Genomic DNA, 20,842 nt, shown 5'->3' on the forward strand with positions numbered 1-20,842 from the left:
TGCCCTAACTCGAATATAGTTGGAGAGAGTCATCTGTGCTCTTTGGTGTGAGGACTATTTCTTTTCTGTTAGCAGCCTAGCATGAGTTATTGTAGGGACTCTTATGAATGAAAGAAGAAATCTATGAATAAATTAAGGTGCTTTTGATAATCTCATCGTCACACACCCTTCTCTACACATCCTTAGAGTTGTGACCATTAAGATCCCCAGAAAGACTCCATAGTCACTTGAGGTGTGCAGAGCAGATCACGTGGGTATTTCGTTCTAGCACAAAGGCTAGACAGTCTGGCAAACATGGTAAACTTTTGGGTAAGCTACCTACAGCACGAAGAGGACCTGCCAGGAGGAATTTGGGTAAGAAAACAAAGCAAAATAATATGCTTCTCTTTGCTGCTGACTTACAACCAGCCTAGGGATTGGAGAGGGAGTATTTGAATGGGTCTTTGACAGGACACGGACAACACAGCTCTGCTAGTGACCCAGGGGACCTGAGGAAAGCATTGCTGCACCTCAGTTTTCCCACCTGTAAGTTGAAGAGGTTGGACTGGATAATTCCTAATGGCCCTTCAACACTGATACTGTAGTGCACACCTGTAGATTTTGCCTACCCAATATACAGTCCTCCCCCTTTTTGGTAAGAGACCCCTTTCCTTTTGTTAGCTGATGTGGTCAGATGGGCTGATTGCACTGCTGACTTCAAGGGGGGTCATGTGACCCAGGCCTGGATAATAGGGGAATTAGATCCCCCTGGATGATGCAGTGGTTCAGGGATAAGTATATGGGCCTGACCTGGCCAAACAGCATATTCCATTTCCTTTAGCCACTATGTTATGGATATGGGCATAGGCCCTAGATGGTCCGGTGTGTCTCCATTCTGAGACTTTTAACTGTTAAGGAAGAGAATGTCTATTTCTGCCAAGGTTGCTGAAGAGGACAGACTATGATTCAAGAGCTGCTGGCACCCATCCTGCCACTATCAGGGGAGAGCTTACTTGATAATGCAGCCAACACCGAAGAAAACAGAGCCAAGGAACAGAGAGAGCAAGACTGGGTCCTGATGACACTTGGACCCCCTGGATACATACAGCTATAGTTGAAACCAGTTACCTGTGTACTTCTTAATCATAAGAGCCAATGAATTCCATTCTTCACTCATTCATTCAACTTAAGGTAGTTTGAGTTGTGGTCTCTACCGATTGTGACTGAAGGAGTTCTGACCAATAGAGAAGCTCTGCTGTTCCTTGAAATTTCAATTATAAGAAGCCAGAAACAAAAGGCTACATAATATATGATTCCATTTATACGAATGTCCAGAAAAGGCAAATCCATAACAATAGAAAGTAGATTAGTGGTTGCCAGGGGCTGAGAAGAAGGGGGAATGGGGAATGACTGGTAATGGCTACTGGGTTTCTTTTTGGAGTGATGAAAATGCTCTGAAATTAGACAGTGGTGATGGTTGCACAACCCTGTGAATATACTAAAAAACATTGAATTATATACTTTAAACTGGTGGATTTTATGATATGTAAATTGTATCTCAATTAATAAAATAGAAAAAATTTAACTATAGCCATCAGAGCTCCTGCAGGGAGTGAATGGGAGCCCTTGATCCCCTCACTTTCCTTGCTGTGAGGGATAGAAGTTACCAAAGCAAGAACTGCAGAATTGGAAAAAGCTTTATTTCAAGGAATTACAAAAGGCAGTGAAATACAGGGGAAAGGGAGTGCTAGTATAATCTGGCATAGCAGAGAATGGCCACTTAGTTTTGCTTTCTAACTACAAACACAAAAGGGGATCTCATTATTTAAGCTAAGACAGGATAAGCACAAAACTATAGATCACTGGGTACTGGGCTCCCTCATTTAATCTAGAGATTATGAGACAACTAGTTTAATACCCCTTGAGCTGTAGCATCCATTCAACACAAAGTTCCTTCGTTTTATTTACCAGATGACCAGGAATCGTACACAAGTTTGGCTGCAACCATGTCTTCCACCGCCATTCCTGGAATGGACAGAAATCTGGTTCACCTTTTGTCAGAGCAACTTTTCCTCAAACAGCCCAGGTCCCAGAACTGGCAGTCCCCTGATACAGTGTCCATCAGGGTAACAAGGACTGACGCCCAGAGGTGAGTTCAGGCTTGAAGTAGTGGCAAAGGGCAGAACAAGGCAAGCAATGCCCACCAAAGAAATTTTACGTATCCTTCAGAGGTGAGTTCAGGGGTCAGAAAACTTTCTGTAAAGGGCCAGATGGTAAATATTTCAGGCTTTGCAGGCCAATTACTCAACTCTGCCATTGGAGTGCAACGGCAGCCATAGACAACAGGGAAACAGATGAGCTTGACTGTTCTCCAAGAAAAGTTTCTTTATGGACACTCTAGTTTGAATTTCTTAAATTTTCACGTCACGAAATATTCTTAATTGTTTCCCCAATCATTTGAAAATGTAAAAACCATTTCACTTGTGGGCTGTACAAAAACAGGTGGTAGGTTGGGTTTAGCCCGTGGTCTGCAGTTTGTTGGAACCCCTGATCTAGTCCAAACCCTGAATCCTTCAGCAATGTCCCCTTTGTCTTATAGTTTTGGGCACATACCTTAACCTTGAATGGGCATATGTTCTTAAAGGCCAGGGGCCGGTTTTTATTAATTTTTGTAGCTACCACTGCACCCAGTATGGAGCTTGATACATAGCAGGTATTTAATATGCACCTGCTAGATGAACAGATGTGCCGATAAACCAGTCCCCAGAAGTGAGAAACTAAAAATTGCTCAGAAGTATAGAGCAGGGCTATGCAGTGCTGTGTCTCCTGAAGGGAGCCGGCTGACCTCTGATCTGCTAGGAACAATGAGACTTTCAGACCCAACTAGATCAGTGTGATGTCTTTGAACCAGGCTCTAGATAAAGCTTATACTGTGTTTGCCTGTCTTTCTGTGCATGGGAGATTTAAAAAAAATATTTAACAGATGGCAAGGCATGGATACTGACTGATTGGCATGGGTGCTGGGTGGTCAGGGTACTCTTAATACTCTGCCAGGCATTAAAGCTTTGGTTGCTTAATCATTAAAAAGTATGTAAGGTCTGGTGAGGCTGAGGGGCTCAGGGCAGCAAATATTTACCAACCATTTTGAGAGTATTTCAATATTTTAGGTGTAGGAGCTGAATATTAGCTTTGTTACCATGTGTGTCCATTTCCTTAAATCTGGTGGGGTGGGAGAGCTGGGCTGAGGGGCAAACCAGCCACTGGGAGCCCCTTCTTTGTTGGGCTTCTGCCTGTGCTAACTCAGGTAGTAATGGGGCTCCCCACTGAAGACCTTCTTAAATCAGCAAGCAGAAAGGTAGGGAAGGAGGGGAAAAAAAGGTCTCAGGCTGTACTTCCTGTCTGGGTCTCTGTCAGGTTGGGGCTCCCTGCTATTTCTCTTAAGCTCCCTGTTTTTAAACATCTTTTTCTCCTGCCCTCCCACCTCTGAAGGATATCTTCTTCTGAGTGTCATTGTCTTAATGCTGACACTTGCTATGTGCACATTGTTTTGTACACACATCTCACTTAATTCTCACAAAAACTCCAGGGAACAGGTGGTGAGAAAACTGTGGCTCAGAGAGGTGAGGTCACCTGCCCAAGGACGCGTGTCCAGGGAGTGGCAGAGAAGGGAATCCAACCCAGGATTGCCCAGTTCCAGAGTTCATGGGCTTCACCACTATGCCGACGTAAATAATTGACCTGAGTGATAGACTTCACGATGCTTCAGCTGTGGGGCCTGCTGACTCATTCCTCTTCCCACCAGTGGGTAAACCTACCTTGTGCTCTGGTTAAGTTTGTGCCTTGGGAGCAATGGCTCTTACCCAAAGACTTGAACACCGTAGTCTTCTCACAGTGGGCTGGTTTCACTCCCTTTACCACTTCTCCCAGCTCAGCGAAGATCTTGGCCTGTCAAATGAACACACACTGACCCAGGCCATGGGGCTAATGTCTGCTCAGGGCCAGCTTCTGAAGCCAGGACAGGGTGTCCCTGAACTGGATAAGGGATAAACTTGATAAAAACACCTTTTGTAAACTGGATGATGTCAGGAAGGATGCCTCCCCCTTAAACCTTTTTTCTGGGGGATGGGGGGGGTGGGCGGGTACCATCTGCCTCTGTGATACTGTGATTGCAGAGATACAAATCTGTAGCCAGGGGAATGTCCTGCCAAGACACTGTCAGTGAGGAAATAGGCCTGTTCTTATCTGAACACTCATTTTGGCAGCCCCCTTCTTGCTTCTATGCCCTGATTACAAAAAAAAAAGGCCAGAAAGTGGCCAACCCTAGTCCTAATTTGTTGGCCACACTGGGAAAGTTTCCAGGCTGTAACAGGCTCCTATCTTCCAATCCTACTGCTTTATAGGACAGCCCAGTCCAACAGAAAAGTCCATCAAGCTGCTCTCTTCAGGCAAAGGGGACAGGAAAACACATCACCACAGAATGGCCACATTATTCTGGACGGGGATTAGAAAAGGTTGAGAGATGTTTGGGAGTTGTCATCCCACAAAGGGGTAAGGGTTACCGAGGTCTGAAGCAGGCCAGACAGAAGGGGGTGTTAATGAAACCCTGGGATCCAGGTGAGGCCAGCCAGGCAACAGCCCACCAGAAAGGAGGCTCACCCCTGACAAGAGGACATCTCCAGACTCTTTCAGGGCGGCCTCCTGGGAATCCACATACAGCACAGCCTGTGTCATGAGCTCATCATCCAGCTCTCTCCAGTCAGGTCTGCTGGCGCCGATGGCTAAGAGACAGCAAAACAGACCCTGAGCCTAGAAATGGTCCCAAGGGATACCAAACACTCCAGAGAATGAAAGGGGTGGGGAAAAGGAGGTGACAGAGGACACATGGGAACAGATGTGGAATGCCTCATTTCCCCAGGCCAACTCCCTCCCAATCAACAAGACTGAATTCACTAATAGGAATGACACCCGGGCATTTTTTCCTTTCCATTTCATATCCATTCTCATTACTAAAAAAAGATTTCAAGGCAACTTAGCATTCATTTACTGTGTGCCTACTTTCCGTGGGATGTTTCACACATACTATTTATAGTCCTCACAAGCACACTTCACATCTGATTCCCATTTAAAAAGTGCACAAACTGAGGCTCAAAGAAGTGGGACATGCCAAGGTTACGTATCTAATAAGTGCATCTATAGCTCTGAGACAGTACATGCCTTTCATGCTTCTCCCACTTATCAGGAACAGAGACTTCCTTACAAAACCCCTAAAACAGAGACATCACTTGGAGCTTATTCAGACCCCACACTCCTCTATCTTCTGTCTGTCTGCTTGCTCTTCAATCATTCCCATTCCTCACCCCCAACCACTTCTCTCTTAATTCACGAGAAAAGAGCCCAGTGTTAGGGTCAGAGAGAAGCCCCAATAAAGAGGAAACTGGCTGCACCCTGGCACCAAGGTTTCATATCCTCTGCAGAGCCCAGAACCATAATGATGAATCCAAGGAGTCATGACTCCTGGCACTGGGACACAGGAATACGCAGAGGCTGCAACCAAATGCCTGCAGGGCCAGGAAGGTAATGAAAATGAGCAGAACTGGTCAGAGGAAGTGGATTGGAAATGGTGGAGACTGAGGTACAGAGAAGAAAGCAGACCCTTCTAAAGGGGACAGTTATTGTTCAGCTCAAGCTAATTGTTGCCATGTGAGAATGCAGGGCCACTGTTAGAAGGCCTCCCCTACCCCTGCTCCTTTTTTAAAAGAGAAGCAGGAAATCTATTTGCATGTGTTAGTTCTTGATTTTCAGAACACTCCTCTATGGTCTGAAAAAAACACATCTGCTGGCTGGATCCGGCCCATGCCAGCCAGGCTTTGGAAACTGCTATAAAGCTTTATACAAATATAAGGCAGCATTTACAAGCCTTCTCTCACTGCCATCCAGTTTTCTCCACTTGTTCCCTCTCCTGCTGTTCTCCCTCACTCTAATTTTCAAAGAGAGTGATGTAAAAATGTCCATCTTGAAGGCTGTTTGTGTGAGAAGTTCTATAGAACAGAAGCACCAACTAATGAAGCTCATAAATAAATCATAAGCTGATGGGAAAAACCCTAGCTTCTCAAGCCACCTCTTCTGATTGCACTTGTTCCCCCCAATCTGGAGCAGGGTGAATTCTCGAAGGGCTGCATAAGGCCACTCAGGCTGATGGGGATGGTCCGGGTAGCAAAGGGAGAGGCTTGACTCGGGCTGGGCCTTGGCCTTCCTGCAGTGGGGCGAGAATGGGTGAGGGTCAGACGCTGGCTGTTGGGCTGCAGGGATAGGATGAGGGACGTGCAGGGGAGGTTGCAATTGGGCGTATCTTTAGCCAAGCTGTAAAGGAAGTAAAATCTGTTGTTGGTGTTTCCCTGTTGACTGCACTTATAACATACTTAAGTATATTTAATGCCTCTGTGAATATATAAACCAATTTCGTCTTTAGGCTAGGGAAAGATACGAGATGGCTTGACTCAAAATCAAGTCAGCCCTTCCTGGAGAGAGACTCAAAGTGTGAGAGGGATCCAACATGAGGGAGAGTCTCTGTTGTTGGCTTTGAAGGTGGAGCGTCCACATGAAAAGGAATGTGGACAGCCTCTAGGAGCTGAGAGCAGCCCCAAGGAAAAGGGCACTTTCGTCCTACAACACAAGGAACCTGCCATGACCATGTGGGCTGGGAAGAAGACTCCGGGTTCTGGATGAGATTGCCGCCTGAACAACACCTTGATTTCATCCTTGTGTGAGCAGAGGACTTAGCTAACCCATGCCCAGACTCCTAACCACAGAAACTGAGATAATAAATATGTGCTGTTTTAAGCTGGAAAAAAAAAAGAAAAAGCTGAAAAAATATTAAGTCAGTCTTGCTGAAGATTCAGCTCTTGTCCATTTCACCAAGAACTGGTTTCTCTTGATTCCCTAAGTCCTTCCAGAAATGGTCTTACTGTTCGAGTCTGGCTTTATGAACAGTAAGACCTACCCCCTGGGCCCACATTCATAATACCAGTCCCACACAGGCTGAGACCTTCAATTTGCTATAGCCCATTCCTCAATCATACCACATTTTGTTTCCTTTATAGAACTTATCTTCAGCTGGAACTATCTAGCTCATCTATTTGTTTACTTGTTTGTTGTCTACCTCCCTTCTCTGGAATGTAAGCAGCGGGAAAGCAGTGATCTTGATTGCTGGTTTACTGTGGCATCCTCAGTATCTAGAACAGTGCCTGACACATGGTAGGGATTCAATACATATTTGCGAATGAACACATAATCATGATTCTTGGCCCTTGCACGTGTGTGCAGACATTTTAGATTTTGAGTTCACACTATGTGCTTGTCACTAAAACATGGGGCACTGATACCATGTTTAAATTCTTGAGTCTTCAATTGCTTGCTCATCAGAATCCAGTCTTCTTATTGAAAGATAACATAGGGTATCATTTAAGATCTTGGGCTCTGAGGGTGTATTACCTCAGTTCAAATCCCAGCTTTGCCTCTAAGAACCTCTGACTTTGGGCAAGTTTCTTAATCTTTCCATGCCTTGGTTTACCTACCTGTAAAATGGGGGTCATGATAATAATAGCTCCTACTTCATATGGTTGTTGTGAGGATTCAGTGATATAGTACATACAAAGAATTTAGAACAGCACCTGCAATGGTAAGTATTCAATATAGACCAGATCTTGTTATAACCCCCAGGGCCATTTGAGGATCTTCAGAGGCCCCGGGAACTCTTATGTTTAGAGTCCCAACCATCCTATCCCACATATTAAAGAGCATCCACATGTCACATTAAATGTCTTTTGTGTTGTAATTTTTAAAAATTTGTTTTTGTAATTCCAAGTGTTGTTAAAGAACAAGTGAGTCACTTGGCTTTTGTAATTTAAATTTCATGACATTTAAGAACTGAGCTATAATTGATCATTTGCTATAATGATACACTTTATAAAACTTTAATTAAATTTATTAGTTTCAGGTTTGTGAGTTTTGTTTCATATTTTGGAGTGAGTATCGTTTTTTTCAGGACTCAAATGTTTCTGAGGCCATTAAAAAGCTCAAGCATTTTGCATGAGTGAAACAGCTCTGCATATGCAGCCCCCTTGGTCCAGCCAAGGGAGAGTCTGACCACCCAAGGCTCATGGAGCCACTCTGCTTACCATTGATGTGAGCCCCGGGCTTCACCCATTCACCAAACAAAATGGGCTCTGTTGCCATGGTGACTGTGATGATCACATCTGCCCCTGTCACAGCCTCCTGAACCGATGAACAGACCCGTACCTCTCCTTGCACTGTGTTCGCAAACTTCTCTGCATTTTCTTTGGTGCGGTTCCATATCCTCACCTTCATTGGGGGTAACAAGAGGGACATTGGTGCCATGATTATTTGGCTGTTTATGTTTCATTAAGCCCAGGGGTGCAAGGAAAAGTTGAACCACTCTGGGGTTAGGGCTGTAGTTACTTAAATCATTCTGTATGGTGAATGTACATTTGTCTGGGCCAGATATTTGAAAATGACCTTTCTCTATCCCATTCCCCTTTCAAGAAGGGGGGAGGTTTTTCACTTCTAGCTTGGGATACACAGCCTCAGTAGCTTAATAGCTACTATATAGCTTAATGATTAGCAGAGCAAGTTCTGGAGCTAGACAGGCTTAGAATCAATCCTTGCTCTGTCACTTACTGTTTCTGAAGTATATTTAACTTCATTCAGCCTAAGTTTTCATGTCTGTAAAATGCAAATGATAACAGGCAAAGTCAGTATCAAACTCACATTTTATGTTTGGGAGTCTGTAAAGGAGTCATAACGGGTATGAGATTCACAAACAGGATGTGCAGGGCTGTGCTTGGAATAGCTTGACCTCTGAAGGATATGAAGGGAATTAAAATTTGGAAGGGTTTCAAGAGTGAATGGTGCAGCAGAGTAGAAGGCCAAGAGTAATAGCTACAATGAGATTCCTGGGAAGCACTGCGGGGGAGAGGGTGGGTCATTGGCATCACCAGGAGGTGGGGACTTGCTAGCTTGCTTAACAGATTTTGATGTCTGTGGTGGCAGCTGTCAGCCTTCAACTGAAAATAAGGCCTAAAGAATCTCTCATAAGGAAATATAATAAATATGGAAATAAATGTTACGTCTGAGTAAGTTCATTAACTAAGGTGAAAAACAATACAATATGCCCATTTATAAGAGAATGGTTAACTATACCACCTTTCTTGATAGAAAAATACGAAATACTATACAAAAATTAAGTAATCTGGAAAAGTGATGGTGTTACAACATTCAGTGAAAATACAGTATATACAACTGTGTATATCTAACATGATTAAAACTTTAAGAGGTTAATATTCAAAATATACAAAGAAATTATAAAATTTAATATTAAAAAATAAGCAACCTAATTTAAAAATGGGCAGAGGACCTGAATAAATATTTTTCCAAAGAAGACATACAAATGGGCAACAGACACATGAAAAGATGCTCAACATCATTGGAACATAGGGAAATGCAAATCAAAACCACAATAAGATATCACCTCTGGGCTTCCCTGGTGGCGCAGTGGTTAGGAATCCGCCTGTCAATGCAGGGGACACGGGTTCATGCCCCGGTCCGGGAAGATCCCACATGCCGTGCAACGGCTAGGCCCGTGAGCCACAACTACTGAGCCTGCGCGTCTGGAGCGTGCGCGTCTGGAGCCTGTGCTGCACAACGGGAGAGGCTGCGACAGTGAGAGGCCCGTGCACCACAATGAAGAGTGGCCCCCGCTTGCCACAACTGGAGAAAGCGCTCGCACAGAAACGAAGACCCAACACAGCCAAAATAAATAAATAAATTTATTTTAAAAAATTAAAAAAAAAAAAAAGATATCACCTCCATTTCCCTCAGCATGACGACTATCAGAATACAATAACAAGTGTTGGCAAGGATGTGAAGAAAAGGGAAATTGAGTTCACTGTTGGTGGGAATGGAAATTGGTGTAGTCACTATGGAAAACAGTATGGATGTTCCTCAAAAAACTAAGACTAGAACTACCATGAGAATTGCAGGACAAGATGGCAGAGTAGAAGGACCTGAGCTCACCTGCTGTCATGAAAACACCAAAATCACAACTAACTGCTGAACAACCAACAACAAAAAAGACTGGAACCTACCAAAAAACATATTCTACTTCCAAAGACAAACAGGAAGCCATAGCAAGAAGGTAGGAGGGGTGCATTCACGATACAATCAAATCCCATACCCGCTGGGTGGGTGATCCAAAACTGCAAAATAATTATACTGCAGAGATTCTCCCACAGGAGTGATCAAGTGGGATTCACACCATGATCAAGTGGGATTCATTCCTGAGATGCAAGGATTTTCAATATTTGCAAATCAATCAGTGTGATACACCACATTAACAAATGGAAGAGTGAAAACCATATGATCATCTCAATACATGCAGAAAAATCTTCTGACAAAATTCAACACCAATTTATGATAAAAACTCTCCAGAAAGTGAGCATAGAGGGACCATACCTCAACATAATAAAGGCCATATATGACAAACCACAGCTAACATCATACTCAACAGTGAAAAGCTGAAAGCATTTCCTCTAAGAACAGGAACAAGACAAAGATGTCCACTCTCACCACCTTTATTCAACATAGTTTTGGAAGTCCTAGACACAGCAATCAGAGAAGAAAAAGAAATAAAAGGAATCCAAATTGGAAAAGAAGAACTAAAACTGTCACTATTTGTAGATGACAGGATACTATACATAGAAAATTCTAAAGATGCTACAAGAAAACTACTAGAGCTCATCAATGAATTTGGTAAAGTTGCAGGATACAAAATTAACACACAGAAAGCTGTTGCATTTCTATACACTAACAACTAAAGATCAGAAAGAGAAATTAAGGAAACAATCCCATTCACCACTGCAACAGAAAGAATAAAATACGTAAGAATAAACCTACCTAAAGAGGTAAAAGACCTGTACTCCAAAAACTATGACACTGATGAAAGAAATCGAAGATGACACAAACAGATGGAAAGATTACCATGTTCTTGGATTGGAAGAATCAATATTGTCAAAATGACTATACTACCCAAGGTAATCTACAAATTACCAATGGCATTTTTCACAGAACTAGAACAAAAAATTTTTAAATTTGCATGGAAACACCAAAGACCCTGAATAGCTAAAGCAATCCTGAGAAAGAAAAACAGTGCTGGCTCCCTGACTTCTGACTATACTACAAAGCTACAGTAATCAAAATACCATGGTATTGGCACAAAAACCGACACACAGATCAATGTAACAGGATAGACAGCCCAGAAATAAATGCACAGACCTATGGTCAATTAATCTCTGACAAAGGAGGCAAGAATATACAATGGAGAAAAGACAGTCTCTTCAATAAGTGGTGCTGGGAAAACTGGGCAGCTGCATGTAAAAAAATGAAATTAGAACATTCTCTAGCACCATACACAAAAATAAACTCAAAATGGATAAAGACCTAAATTTAAGACCAGATACTATAAAACTCTTAGAGGAAAACATTGGCAGAAAACTTTTTGATATAAATCACAGCAATAACTTTTGGATCCACTTCCTAGAGTAATGAAAATAAAAACAAAAATAAACAAATGGTACTTAATTAAACTTAAAAGCTTTTGCACATGAAAGTAAACCATAAACAAAATGAAAAGACAACCCACAGAATGGGAGAAAATATTTGCAAACGAAGTGACCAGCATGGGATTAATCTTCAAAATATACAAGCAGCTCATGCAGCTCAATATCAAAAAAACAAACAACCCAATTAAAAAATGGGCAGAAGATCGAAATAGACATTTCCCCAGGAAGACATACAGATGGCCAAAAAACACATGAAAAGATGCTCAACATCGCTAATTATTAGAGAAATGCAAATCAAAAGTACCATGAGGTATCACCTCACACCGGTCAGAATGGCCATCATCAAAAAGTCCACAAACAACAAATGCTGGAGAGGGTGTGGAGAAAAGGGAACCCTCTTCCCTGGTGGGAATGTAAATTGATAAGCCACTGTGGAAAACAGTATGGAGGTTCCTTAAAAAACTCAAAATAGAGCTACCATATGACCCAGCAATCCCACTACTGGGCACATACCCTGAGAAAACCATAATTCAAAAAGAGACATGTACCACAATGTTCATTGCAGCACTGTGTCCTGGCTATTAATTTACAATAGCCAGGACATGGAAGCAACCTCAGTGTCCATCAACAGATGAATGGATAAAGAAGATGTGGCACACATATACAATGGAATATTACTTGGCAATAAAAAGAAATGAAATTGAGTTATTTGTAGTGAGGTGGATGGACCTAGAGTCTGTCATACAGAGTGAAATAAGTCAAAAAGAGAAAAACAAATACTTTATGCTAACACATATATATGGAATCTAAAAAAAAAAAAAAAGGTTCTGAAGAACCTAGGGGCAGGACAGGAATAAAGACACAGACGTAGAGAATGGACTTGAGGACACGGGGAGGGGGAAGGGTAAGCTGGGACAAAGTGAAAGAGCAACATTGACATATATACACTACCAAATGTAAAAGAGATAGCTAGTGGGAAGCACCTGCATAGCACAGGGAGATCAGCTCGGTGCTTTGTGACCACCTAGAGGGGTGGGATAGGGAGGGTGAGAAGGAGGGGCAAGAGGGAGGGGATATGGGGATATATGTATATGTATAGCTGATTCACTGTGTTATACAGCAGAAACTAACACAACATTGTAAAATAAATAAATAAATAGCCTCCAATAAAGATGTTAAAAAAATAAATATACCCCAATAAAGATGTTAAATAAATAAATAAATAAGTTAAATAAATAAATAAATAAACCACTTGTGGTGACTTCCAGAGGGGGGAGGGTTGGGGGATGGGTAAAATAGGTGAAGGGGATTAAGATGTACAGACTTCCAGTTTCAAAATAATTAAGTCATGGGGATATAATGTGCAGCATGGAGAATATAGTCAATAATATTGTAATAACTTTGTATGGTGACAGATGGTGACTAGACTTATCACGGTGACCATTTCGAAATGTATATAAATATCGAATCACTATGATAGACACCTGAAATTAATAAGATATCGTATGTCAATTATACTTTAATAAAAAAAGCAGAGAAAAACCATACAACTATGTTACAAAAAGCAAACGAGAGAGATTGGAAATGTTAACTACTTGTCTCTGAAAACAGATAAAAGGGAATTTTTCTTTTGTTTCCTTCGTTACAGTCTTCGTTTCTCAAAGCAGAGGTATTATTTTTATCATAAGAAATCATACTTTAAATCTGCCCCACCCCTCTCACACACACAGAAAAAAATAAACTAAAAGTAGCATCAAATGTATCAAAAATAATAGGAAGTGTGAGAAAGCCAGAATGGGGAAAAGTGCACTAACATCTAGGCTGCAGAAGGGGCATGCTGTGGCCTCCTGCTCTCTAGGCCTCATTCCCAGTTTCTGGAACACTAAGCCTGAATACTTAAGGACCCCAGATTCTCCTAAGAGAAACAATAGAAAGGGGCCAAAAGAACACCTGAATGTATGTAACGGATATGACACAATCCTTTAAGTAACCGAGTAGGCTCTCTGTGTCCTGCGGCATACCCTGCAAACTGAGAAACTGGAGGAGGTGATTCAGGCCTTTCCCCCAACTCTTCACATCCAGTGGGACTTCTGGGCAAGTCGTTAAAAGAATGGTCTAGGGACTTCCCTGGTGGCGCAGTGGTTAAGAATCTGCCTGCCAATGCAGGGGACAGGGTTCGATCCCTGGTCTGGGAAGATCCCACATACCACAGAGCAACTAAGCCTGTGCGCCACAACTGCTGAAGCCCGCGCACCTAGAGCCTGTGCTCTGCAACAAGAGAAGCCACCACAATGAGAAGCCCGTGCACCACAACAAAGACCCAATGCAGACAAAAATAAATAAATAAATAAATTAAAAAAAAAAAAAAAAAAAGAATGGTCTAGATGGTGGGACTCTCAACCTGACAATTTCAGCATAACCCACGCTGTAACAAAGGAGTACAGAGAAAGGTCACTGCTGCTTCCTCCCAGCTTCCTCCACAACCCTCCCTGGACCTACCTCCTTAAAGGAGAACTGCTCTGTGAAGACCTCATAATGGCTATAAGCCTGGACGCCAGCTCCAAGGATACACAACACTTCACTGCTGGAGGGTTTCAAAAACTATTTGAGAGAAATGAGATAGAAAAGGTCAAGGGAGACTCTAGTAGCCAGGAGAAGATCAAATACAGTTTGAGAATCAGGTGAACTTCAAGACCTCTCAGGCAATCAAGGAGATGTCATTGTGTATTTCCGTTTCCACTCTGCAGAGTGGGGAGGGAGGGAAGGAGCCTTCACTGGGTACCTAACATATGCCAGTGCTTAAGCCTCATGATCGCATTTAGTCCAGACAATTGACCCTATGAGCTAGATACTCCCATTGTTATCCTCCTCTTACAGATAAAGATATTGAGGTCCAAAGAGGTTAAGTAACTTGCTCAGGGCCCTATGACTATTGAATGGCACAGTGGGGCTCTAAAACCACATCTTTCATTCTCCAAAGCCCACATGTTTTCTGCTGTGTTACCCCATCTCAGGGGCATGATAAGCCACACCTGCTTCTCAGAGCTGTTAGTTGCTTCTGGAATCCATGAATCCTTGCGAGCTTAGGTTCTCAGCTATATTTGCTGTGCCCACTCTCTGTTGATCCTGACTCAGCCTCTGTCTTCCTTTAAAGAGGAATGTAGAGATGGCATTTGTGGCACCTGCTAAGGGTGTATGTGTGTCTTTATTTGCGAGTGAGGTTCTCTGATCAACTCTCCAGTAAAGTCTTTCTGACCACCCTGATAGATTTCACCACTTCACAGCACTTGTTTGTTTACAAATTTATTTTCCTGTACTGGTACGTAAGCCCCGTGAAAACAGAGAGAGTCTTATTTGCACAGAATTGGCACATATCTACCATTACCTATAAGAAATAGAGCATGGTTTCTTGACCTCAGCACTACTGATATTTGGGCTGGATAATTCTTTGTTGGCAGGTGGGTGGGCTGTCTTGTGCATTATAGGATGTTTAGCTGCATCCCTGGTCTCTGTCCATTAGCACCGCCTATGTCCTCAGTTGCGACAACCAAAACTGTCTCCAGACATTGCTAACTGTCTCTGGGGCAGCTGGCCACATTGTTTTCAGTTAAGAACAACTGGCATTGAGGAATGACACCACTTGCTCCTCAAACCATCCATATTAAATAAGACCGTCTTCTGCCTTTCCTCTATTTCATTTAATACAAGTTGAGCTCCTTGCATCTGCTCTTTCTTACAATGCTAATTATTGAGATTCTAGAGTGCAACCTTAAAAATGAGAGTATTCTTAATTATTCATCACTTGCAAAAAGGAGTCTCAAATATTGGCAGGTGATTAGAGATGATGTCTCCTGTAGCTGCAGAAGGAGGGATACCATTTTGTGCCATCAACTATAGTTCAAAGAACCTTGATTTGAAAAGTTTTCAAAATGACAATATCCACAAGACTAGTAATCTTATGCTCCTGTCCAATAAGGAGAATTACGTAATTTTTCCTTAACTACATTTTTTTTTCTGTTCCCAGTTAATATGAATCTATTCTTGGAAGTACACGTGGGCTTCAGAAATTGTTGCAGTATCCTGTAAAGTATCCTTTAACCTATGATAGAAGAATTAACCTGGTTGATCATCAGAATCAACCAGATACCATAAAAAACCGAAACACCTAGTTTCTTAGGCCCTACCCTCAGCGATTTCAATTCAGTGGTTTTGGGAATCTGAATTAAAAAAAACAAAATTCCCCAGATGCTGCTGCTGCTGCGTAGCCTGGGTTGGAAACTACTGATCTGGGACAAGAAGACCCACAGCTACCTGGGTTGTCTGACTACAGGAAACCCTAGACTCCGTTTCCTTCTGCACAAAATGAGGCCGGTAATACTTGCTCTGCCTTCCTCCCAGAAATCCAAAAATAAATCAAGACAATGGTTTGGAAATTATTTTGGAAAAGATCAAAGTCCTTTTCAAATGTAGGGCAGTATTGTTAAAGTCCCACTGTTCCTAAGTTACCAGGGAACATACCTCAGAGTCCCTTGATCATTTCAATCTGAATTGGGTCTGGATATAATTTTTCAAAGCCAGTTCATCAAGCTGCATACTGTAGTCTACTCCCTTCCTATATAATTACCAGATTCATCCCCACAGTCTTCCCTCCCCATCATGTGTTTAGAAGACCTTAACACACTCACAATTTGAACACCTGGTCTTTGCTCCTCCAACCCTCCGACAGACCCCACATTTCCTTTATGCTTAGGCCTCATACACCAGCATTCCCAGACCGTTAATGTGAAAGATTCCAGCCCTTAACTGTTCCTACAGATACCTCTTCTTCTTAACCCTAGCCTCTAAAAATACTGTTCTTCCTGTAGGACGCCCTTGCACTGCTTAGAAACATCATCACCTCTATCACTTGCTTTTCCTTCTGCCTGGAGAGCTCCTCCCCTCTTCCGGTTTCACTCACTCACTTCTTTTTCCGTCTTTACTCAAATATCACCTTCTCAGTGAGGTCTTTCCTCGATAACTTAAAATATCACCCCTTCCCAATACTCTCAATTCTGCTTTATTTTCATCCTTCTAGCTGGTGGCAGGGGTGGGAGTGTTATTTTTTTAAAGCAAGTCCTAGCCTATCATTAAACTCAAAAGGGGTTTGCTGTTGGTTAATTATTTTTTAGCAAATCATACTATGTATTTTACTTTTTATTTTATTTATTGTCTCACCTCCCCTCTGCATGTAACTCTCTGTTTCATGCACTACCACATCTCTGACATTTAGAACAGTGCCTGATATGTGGTAGAATCTCAGTCAGTACTTGCTGAACGGATACATTTGTGTGGCTTGGATCTGTTTATCTCCCCCTCTGCTTCTTGTGCAGTACTGACTCTGGCCTATGGGGCAACCACACTGATTTGCCAGGAGCAGTGTGGTAGAGGGGAAAGAAAGCAGTCCTGTGAGTCAGAGAGGTCAAGTTTTAAATTCTTGCTCTGCCACTTGTTAGCTGTGTGACCCTGATCAACTCACACAACCTCTCTGAGCCATATTCCTTATACCTGGCAAATGCAGATAATCATATCTACTTTGCAAGGTTGGTGTGAAGATCAGGAATAGCACATGTGAGGTACCTGGAATCTTGGGCTCATTAAATGGTAGCCAATCATCTGGTGAATCACTGTGCTCAGCTGACATCCCATATTTGGCATATGAAGTTCCAGCTATGTCCAGAGAAGATCAAAATGAGTTCCTCACTTCTACCTTAGACCTTCAAACTTGAGACACTCAATCCCACCCACCAGCTCAGCACAGCCAGGCACTAATCTCACCTTGGTGGCGATGGCAGACACTGCAGCTGTTCTCTTTGCAGTTATGACATTTCCATCCATGACCTTGGAGGAAAGGAGAGACAGTGAACAAGGCGCACCCTTATCCACCACTTACGCAGAGAGAAGATGCTCTAAAAGAGTCAGCCCTAGGAAGCATCATAATATTCTATAAAGGGAATGCTTTGCCTGGATCCAATTCCTCCACTTATAAGAAATGCAACTTTGAAAAAATATCTTAATCTTTAAGCACCGGTTTCCTACCTGTAAAAACAAAGATAATGACAACCATTCAGAGGGTTTTTGTGAAGATTAAATGCACTGACATACATGAAAACATCTAGCATATGGCGAGCCCTCAAGAATTGCCCATTTGCTTTACTTGCCCTGGGATTCTCAAAACATCAAATTAAGGAGAAACTTCAGGAATAAGAGTAAGTCACCTGACACCTATGCAAGGGCCCTGAAACTCTATCTCAGTGGCTCTCAACTCCTCCTGCACATGTGGGGAGGTTTGTGAAGATACAGATGCCCAGACATGACCCTTAGGTTGACTGAATCTGAACACTAGGGATGGGACCCAGACATCGTTGTTTTTAAAAGCTCCCCATGTGATTCTGAATTACGCCTGGCTAGTAATAACTACCATCCTTTGCACTGTTCTCTGTTTATATTAATCATCTCAATTGGTCCTCACCAAGTAGTATCAGTATTCTCATTTTATGGACAAGGAAGTGAATTGCTTGGCTACTGATCGGATTCAGGAAGAATCTCAGGCCTTGTCATTTAATTCCAAAGCCTGAGGTGGTCCCAATTTCCTGGGGAAGCACTGTTGGTAGGTAGTATGGATGCCATTTCCATTGGATGAGCAGAGACTGGGAAGAGCTAAATACTCTTTTCAGGGGAGTAATAAATGGCCAGCTTCCTTGGGGAACCAGAAATTCTGAGAAGGAGAGTCTAAGGATCCAGGGGTGGTTTGGGTAGAATTAAGGAGTCTGTCCCTGATGAGGACTCAACTGGCTGGCCTCAGAGCCAGGCTGGAGGGCACAGAGCACTTTCACTAACCAGTTGTGCGACCTCAAGCATAGTAACTCTAATACTCTGAGCCTCAGGAACCTCAAAAGAAAGTGGGTGGGGAGGTGAGGGTGTAGTAAAAACTCCCACAGAGGAGTGTTGTCAGAATTGAATGAGATCAATTTCTCCTGCCTGGCACATGATAAGTGCTCAGTAAGCAGCAGTGAGAAAGGCAGTAGAGCATAGTCTTAAGACAGTATAGGTCTTGGACTTACACAGAGTAGGTCTGAAGTCCATCCATGCCACTATTAGCTATGTAAATTTTGGTAAGTTTGGCATAGTTGCTCTATGACTCAGTTTTCTCATCTGCAAAATGGAGGTAATAAATTTACTTACCTCACAGAGTGGTTCTAAGTATTAAGATAATTAACACATATACAAAGTATTTAGAACAGTGCCTGACACACGCAAAATGCTTAATAAGTATGGACTACTACTATTTTTTGATATTATCATTAAATGTTAAAACAGGTCATTGTGTACCCCTTAGAAAAAAACTACCAGGTATTAGAGAGCACCCCTACTCTGTAACTAACGCAACTCCACATTGCAGAGATTCACTAAATAAACGTTTCCTTGGCTACTGGGTTTGTGCAAGCTGTATATTTGGAGTAACCGCTATAGGACAAGAACATTACAAGAATGACGAGATTATTACTTCCACAGTCACACACTCAAAGCAGCAGTGGGCTCTGGTGCTGGGTTACACATCCTTAGGCAGTCCCGGAATCAGATACACAGTCACAGATAACCTTCACTGTCACTGGCATCCAGTCCTCAGAGAGGGTCATGTGTGGTCACATTCAAAACTCCCCCTGGTCAACAGAGAACTAACTTCTGAGCCTAGCTCTGTGCACAGGGGCCCTGACCCACCCCTGGGCAGGGAGTTGCTCACCGCCAGAAGGGAGCCATCGCTCGGCTGGAAGAGAAGCACAGTGGCCTGATGGGAGGGGACAGTGGAGGTGGTGCTGTGGCCCTCATAGAAGGTGACCAGCTTGGTGGTCAGGGCGTCCTCTGCTGCACTGTAGGCGGGCATGACCCCCAGGAAACTACAAGAAGAGAGGGAGCAGCTTCAAGCCCTTCCGGTCAATGCTGAGGTACCCTATCAAGTCCCCATGTCCCTTCCTTTCTCTTGCCTCGCTCAGTGCCCTACTGGCCTTCTCCCTCGCCCCCTCCCCCCATCCCTCTGCCATTCCCTCTGGCAGTATGCTGAGTATGTTCAAGAGTCCGGCTCTGGATGAGAAAAATCACCCCAGTTCTGCCACTTACTAGCTGCGTGGTCTTGGGTAATTCACTTCACCTCTCTGAGTCTCGGTTTTCCCATCAGTAAATGCTGCATCAATACCTACCTATATATGGAGTGTGTTGAATTAAACAAGGTAATTCCTGTAAAGCGCCCACTTGACACCGTGGGTTGCACAAATCAGGTGGGAGCTGTTATTAGCAGTGGTTAGGTAAGCCCTCCCTTCCTTCCTCCCGCTGCTTCCCTTCTCACCCCTCCTCTTCCTCCTGTCCAGTTTCTTCAGCCCCTGGCCCGGCCTTCCTCACTCACCCCCTGTGCTTGGCCACGGGCACCACGGTGCGCACCGGCTGCATGACCCCTCCGTCGGGGCCGCTGGAGAAGTTGGCCAGAGCCGCCTCCAGAGGCGGGATGAGTAGGCTGGAGCTGCGGAGGTGGTCCTGCACATCTGCCGCGCTCAGGAACGCTGGCACAGAGCTCATGTCGCCGCCGGCCTTCTACCTCCGCGAGCTCACGGGTATCCGCGCTTCCAGCGCTGCGCCCTATGCGAGAGCGCCCAGGGCGCGCTGCCGCCTACAGGTCACCGCCCAGCTCCGGGGGCGGAGCAAAGCCGGTTTCCTCCAACCCCTATCCGCAGGGGTGGGCGAGCTGGGTCCCCTCCAGACACAGGTTCCCCAAGATTGGAGTTGAGGCGGCGGGCTGGCTGGAAGTTGGTATTCTTGGGTCCACTTTCTCGATTCCTGTAGTTAGCTGTAGTCACATTCCTTGCAAAACATGTTAGTTTGGCGCCCTACCTTCCTCCCTCCCCACCAACTCCACTATTTGCTGTCTAGGTCTTGCTGCCTGGGAAAGAGGAGACAGAGGAGATGGGGGCAAGCAATGATGGGCTCCCTTATTTCTTAAATTATTGCCTGCTTTTTAGGAGCTCTTAGATGAAAGGAGATAGAAGGTTATTAAAAAACATTTTCCTTTCAATTCTGTCCCCATCTGGAGCCTCTTATACCCAACCTCCCTCCCACCCCTACCCCATCCCCACCCCCAGATCCCAGGCTGTTGACCGCTTCGAGTGCACAGTATTCTCCTGGGCTAATTAATTGAACTA

At 43.6% G+C, this 20,842-nt stretch overlaps 1 protein-coding gene across 1 annotated transcript; it reads right to left on the reverse strand.

Moving 5' to 3' along the window:
• Nucleotides 1-1,664: 1,664 nt before the first annotated feature.
• On the reverse strand, nt 1,665-20,308 carry CRYM (crystallin mu). The gene is made up of 8 exons (XM_068566119.1): nt 20,053-20,308; nt 19,396-19,549; nt 17,430-17,492; nt 14,115-14,216; nt 8,157-8,340; nt 4,636-4,757; nt 3,840-3,924; nt 1,665-2,004 (listed from the first exon to the last, which is right to left on the reverse strand). The coding sequence occupies exons 1-8, from the start codon at nt 20,220-20,222 to the stop codon at nt 1,940-1,942; spliced, it is 945 nt and encodes a 314-aa protein (XP_068422220.1). The 5' UTR covers nt 20,223-20,308; the 3' UTR covers nt 1,665-1,939.
• Between the last annotated feature and the right edge of the window lie 534 nt (nt 20,309-20,842).

Source organism: Eschrichtius robustus, chromosome 16 (assembly GCF_028021215.1).
Source record: "Eschrichtius robustus isolate mEscRob2 chromosome 16, mEscRob2.pri, whole genome shotgun sequence".
Lineage (NCBI taxonomy): Eukaryota > Metazoa > Chordata > Mammalia > Artiodactyla > Eschrichtiidae > Eschrichtius > Eschrichtius robustus.